Source organism: Salvelinus sp. IW2-2015, linkage group LG4q.2 (assembly GCF_002910315.2).
Source record: "Salvelinus sp. IW2-2015 linkage group LG4q.2, ASM291031v2, whole genome shotgun sequence".
Classification (NCBI taxonomy): Eukaryota; Metazoa; Chordata; class Actinopteri; order Salmoniformes; family Salmonidae; genus Salvelinus; species Salvelinus sp. IW2-2015.
The window spans coordinates 19,803,917-19,809,727 of NC_036843.1; the positions used below are offsets into that span (position 1 = coordinate 19,803,917).

A 5,811-nucleotide genomic window follows, 5' to 3' on the forward strand; every position below is an offset into this window, starting at 1 on the left:
TTAAACACTGTTCCCATGCTTGTTCAATGAACCATAAACAATTAATGAACATGCACCTGTGAACGGTCGTTAAGACACTGACTACTGACTTTGAAAAACACCAGAAAGAAAGATGCCCAGGGTCCCTGCTCATCTGCGTGAACGTACCTTAGGCATGCTGCAAGAGCATGAGGACTGCAGATGTGGCCAGGCAATAAATTGCAAGTCAATACTGTGAGACGCCTAAGACAGCGCTACAGGGAACAGGACGGACAGCTGATCATCCTCGCAGTGGCAGACCACGTGTTAACAAACACCTGCACAGGATTTGGTAACATCCGAACATCACACCTGTGGACAGGTACAGGATGGTAACAACAAACTGCCCTATACACCAGGAACGCACAATCCCTCCATCAGTGCTCAGACTGTCCGCAATAGTCCAGCCTCTCTCAGCCTGAGGGCTTGTAGCCTGTGTAAGGCAGGTCCTCACCAGACATCACCGGCATCAACTCGCCTATGGGCACAAACCCACCGTCGTTGGACAGATAGGACTGGCACAAAAGTGCTCTTCACTGACGAGTCACGATATTGTCTCACCAGTGGTGATGGTGGATTCGCGTTATCGTCAAAGGAATGATCATTACACCGAGCCTGTACTCTGGAGCGGATCGATTTGGAGGTGAGGGTCCGTCATGGTCTGGCTGTGTGTCACAGCATTCATCAGACTGAGCTTGTTGTCATAGCAGCAATGTCAACGCTGTGCGTTACAGGAAGACATCCTCCTCCCTCATGTGGTACCCCTCTGCAGGCTCATCCTACATGACCCTCCAACATGACAAATCCACCAGCCACACTGATCATTCTGCGCGTGAATTTCCTGCAAGACAGGAATGTCAGTGTTCTGCCATGGTCACCGAAGAGCCCGGATCACAATCCCATTGAGCACGTCTGGACCTGTTAGATCGGAGAGTGAGGGCTAGGGCCATTCCCCCAGAAATGTCCGGAAACTTGCAGGTTCCTTGGTGGAAGAGTGGGTAACATCTCACAACAAGAACTGGCAAATCTGGTGCAGTCCATGAGAGAGATGCACTGCAGTACTTAATGCAGCTGGTGGCCACACCAGATACTGACTTGTACTTTTGATTTTGACCCCCCCCCCCCCTTTGTTCAGGACATATTATTCCATTTCTGTTCGTCACATGTCTTAGTTGTTGAATCTTGTATGTTAAGTTTGCTGAAAATAAACGCAGTTGACAGTGACAGGACGTATTATTTTTGCGCAGTTTACATACATCTTTCACAAATGATTTTATTGATAAATATCCAACGTGAAAACTCAGAGCACATTGATAAAGAAGCTCCATTCCTGCTCCCTGCCCAAACTCTGTTACCTCAGCTTCAATGTTTTCAGGAAGGCAAAACACAAAAGGAGAAACGACTTCAGATCCTGGAAGGAAGTCTCTATTCCCATAGTAAATGCTGATACATCATGGAAAAAAATTGGCTGTACTACACTCACAATGCACCTGTCAACGTTTCCTTTCCTGTAATCTAGTAATCCAACCCTCATTTGTAACACAGTAGAGGAATGCCATAAAGGACTGCAGTGAGACCTAGCCCTGGGGTTTCTTTTTTTGCCCTAGCCGAGAATGTCCCCAGGGAGGTTTCATATTCACTCATTAACAACAGAGTTACATGGAGAGTTCAGCTGCTTGCCGCCACCTTTGCACCAGCCTCCCCTCAACCACAGTCTCAACTACAGCCTCAGCCACAGCTCCCACTCAGCCACAGCCTCTCACTCAGCCACAGTCTCAACACAGCCTCCCCCTCAGCCACAGGCTCCCCTCCCCCTCAACCACAGGCTCCCCCTCCCCCTCAACCACAGCTCCCCTCCCCCTCAACCACAGGCTCCCCTCCCACACCACCACAGGCTCCCCTCCCCCTCAGCCACAGGCTCCCCCTCAACCACATCTCACTACAGCCTCAGCCTCAGCCCACAGTCTCAACCTCAGCCACAGTCTCAACCTCAGCCACAGTCTCAGCCACAGCTCCCCTCCCCCTCAACCACAGGCTCTCCTCCTCACTCCCCCTCAACCACAGGCTCCCCTCCCCCTCAACACAGGCTCCCCCTCCCCTCACCACACTCCCCCTCAGCCACAGGCTCCCCCTCAGCCACAGGCTCCCCCTCAGCCACAGGCTCCCCCTCAGCCACAGGCTCCCCCTCAGCCACAGGCTACCCCTCAGCCACAGGCTCCCCCTCAGCCACAGGCTCCCCCTCAGCCACAGGCTCCCCCTCAGCTCAGATAGCATGACTCATGGTAAAGAATAACCTAAAGAAATAAAAATTTGCTCACTCACATATTATACTTCTAAAACTAGTTGGGGGATGAATTCTCATAATTATAGTCCATAGTGAATTACATGGACAGCACTCCAAAAGGTAATACATTTGTTTGACCTACACATGGCAAAATGCAGTTCTGTATATTTTATTCACTAAAGAACAATACCAATCGTTCTACTCTCCCCAAGTACTCACAGTCAGGACCAATGGCCTTCACTGGCAGATCTGGGTCACAGCTTCATGTCTGGCAGTGATGTCCCTCAGCAMTTACAGTAGATATACCAAAGTGATTTGTGTTAAAAGACGTTGACATCCAGCTAGCACGTCACTGAGTGTCATGCTGTTAACATATGCTGCTGGTGGTACTACAATGATCTGTGTCAATTCCTGTTAACAGCAACGTTGATTCAAGACTATTAACACAGAACGTGTTGTTATAGTAAAAGCACTGATGAAGACTACATGTTAACAATGAAGAAGCAGTTTTAAAGTCAACATCCATTGTCATCCGAGAGCAGCTGAATATTTTCCACAGTATACCAACAAACAACATGCTGAGGATAGTGTCTAGCACTGCGGGGTTTTAGCAATTTGGGGGTTTGAAAAGCGCATTACAAATAAAATTMTATTATTATTGGGAATGTGGTGTTACACAATGTAGCAGTACCAAAAGTCATTATACCGAACCAAAGTCCTTACCTGCTCATCTCGTAGAGGAAGCGGTCAGCCTTGGCCATGCGGTCCAGCTCATGCTTGTGCTCCTCCAGGAGATCCACATCACTCTTCTCTGGGACAAACTTCAGCAGCTGGACAGGAACAGGACAATTATCAAGAGAGAACTTGTACAGCCACACACTAATACCCTTCTCTCCACCGTGATAGCTGATGTGTGGTGAGCTTCCTGGCGCAAAATGTCAGGTATGGGGAGTTTCACCCCTTACTAACTAAAGAGCTTTGACAATCTGGAAAAGAGCTATAGAAATCAAATCAATTATGAATTATTATCATTGAAAAGACATGCAGAGTTATCACTGAMATGTGGTAATCTCCTGCTGGAAATAAATGGCCGCTCTGAATGTAAATTATGTTTAAATGACTCAGACCTAGAACTCGTAGAACTTTGATCATGTTCCATTGAACAGATGGATTAGGTTGGCAGCTGGACACATTTTTCTTCAGAACTCAGAACAGACATGGCAGTCAGGCAGTATTCCCACTAACAGCATTCAGATGCTTTAAAACCTTGCTAAATAACCTCCGCCGTCCAGGCCAGCCGGGCCGGGCCCCACCACTACAAATGCTCCATTCCGTCACTAGCGCACTCCCTATGAACACTGCAGACTTTCTTTAATTAGGGCCCTAGATTAAAGCAATAGCAATGAAAAATCTTATAAAACTCGATTAGCCTTCAATTACTCACATCTATTTGAAAATACTATACTTTTTCACCTAGTCATCGTCATAGTTATGGGGCGATAAAGAACATGAAGGCTCAGCGGTTTTGAGGGAAGGTTAAAAGGGGACGAGGAGTTTTACGATTACATGTCATCAGTTAGTCATCATCAAAGCAATCATTGGATTACAGAATTCTCTGGAATATGGTGATACATTTGGCCTATGTGCTGTACTACAATCAGAGTAGAAACAGAAAAGGGCTCCCTAAAAAATATGTATCAGAGAGAGAGAGAGGAGGGCTACATGATGTATCAGAGAGAGAGAGGAGGGCTACATGCTGTATCAGAGAGTGAGAGGAGGGCTACAGAAAAAAAAGGAGAGGCGAGGGATATCAATATGCTGTATCAGAGAGAGAGAGAGAGAGGGAGGGCTACATGCATCTGTATCAGCTCAGAGAGAGAGAGAGAGAGGGGGGCTACATTGATGGTTATCAGAGAGAGAGAGAAGAGGAGGGCTACAATGATGTATCAGAGAAAGAGAGAGAGGAGGGCTACATGATGTAATGAGATGAGAGAGAGGAGGGCTACAATGTTAGATTATCAGAGAGTGAGAGAGAGAGAGGAGGAGGCGTACATGTCGTATAGAGAGAGGAGAGGAGGGTTACATGCTGTATCAGAGAGAGGAGAGAGAGAGAGGAGGCTACATGCTGTAATCAGAGAGTGAGAGAGAGAGAGGAGGGCTTACATGCTGTATCAGAGAGTGAGAAGAGAGAGAGGAGGGCTACATGCTGTATCAGAGAGTGAGAGAGAGAGAGGGGGGGCTACATGCTGTATCCAGAGAGTGAGAGAGAGAGAGGAGGGCTACATGCTGTAATCAGGAGTGAGAGAGGAGAGGGAGGGCTACATGCTGTATCAGAGAGAGAGAGAGAGAGGGCTACATGTGTATCAGAAGAGTGAGAGAGAGAGAGAGGGGACTAATGCTGTATCAGAGAGTGAGAGAGAGAGAGGAGGGCTAACATGCTAGTATCAGAGAGTGTGAGAGAGAGAGGGGGCTACATGCTGTATCGGAGTGAGAGAGAGAGGGGGGTAACATGCTGTATCCGAGAGTGAGAGAGAGGAGAGGCTACATGCTGTATCAGAGAGAGAGAGAAGAGAGGAGGGCTACATGCTGTATCAGAGAGTGAGAGAGAGAGAGGAGGGCTACATGCTGTATCAGAGAGGAGAGAGAGAGAGAGGGCTGCTGCAGTGTATCAGAGAGAGAAGAGAGAGAGAGGAGGGCTACAATGATGTATCAGAGAGTGAGAGAGAGAGAGAGGGACATGCTGTATCAGAGAGTGAGAGAGAGAGAGGAGGGCGTACATGCTGTATCAGAGAGTAGAGAGAGAGAGGAGGGCTAGAGCTGTATCAGAGAGTGAGAGAGAGAGAGGAGGGCTACATGCTGTATCAGAGAGTGAGAGAGCGAGAGGGGGGCTACATGCTGTACAGAGAGTGAGAGAGGGAGGGCTACATGCTGTATCAGAGAGAGAGAGAGAAGAGAGAGAGGAGGGCTCAGCTGTATCAGAGGTGAGAGAGAGAGAGGAGGGCTACATGCATGTATCAGAGAGTGAGTAGAGAGAGAGGAGGGCTACCATGCTGTATCAGAGAGTGAGAGAGAGAGAGGCGGGGCTACATGCTGTATCAGAGAGTGAGAGAGAGAGGGGGGCTACATGCTGTATCAGAGAGTGAGAGGAGAGGGAGGGCTACATGCTGTATCAGAGAGTAGAGAGAGAGAGGAGGGCTAATGCTTTGTATCAGCGAGTGAGAGAGAGAGAGGAGGGCTACATGCTGTCAGAGAGTGAGAGAGAGAGGAGGGCTACATTATGGTATCAGAGAGTGAGAAGAGGGGGGGGGGCTACATGCTGAATGAGAGAAGTGAGAGGATGAGGCTAGCATGCTGGTAGATAGAGAGTGAGAGAGAGGAGGGCTACATGCTGTATCAGAGAGTGGAGGAGGAGGAGGGCTACACAATGTATCAGAGAGTGAGAGAGAGAGGGGGCGTACATGATGTATCAGAGAGTGAGAGAGAGGAGGGCTCATGCAGTATCAGAGAGG

General features: G+C 48.5%; 1 protein-coding gene across 4 annotated transcripts in view; it reads right to left on the reverse strand.

Moving 5' to 3' along the window:
• daam1a (dishevelled associated activator of morphogenesis 1a) overlaps window positions 1–5,811 on the reverse strand; it is an 84,370-nt gene that overhangs the window by 7,687 nt on the left and 70,872 nt on the right. For all 4 annotated transcript variants that reach the window (XM_070443416.1, XM_070443415.1, XM_070443417.1 and 1 more), the window contains one exon: window positions 3,026–3,132. In XM_070443416.1, coding sequence (XP_070299517.1) covers window positions 3,026–3,132 — 107 coding nt within the window. The remainder of the gene's footprint in view (window positions 1–3,025; window positions 3,133–5,811) is intronic.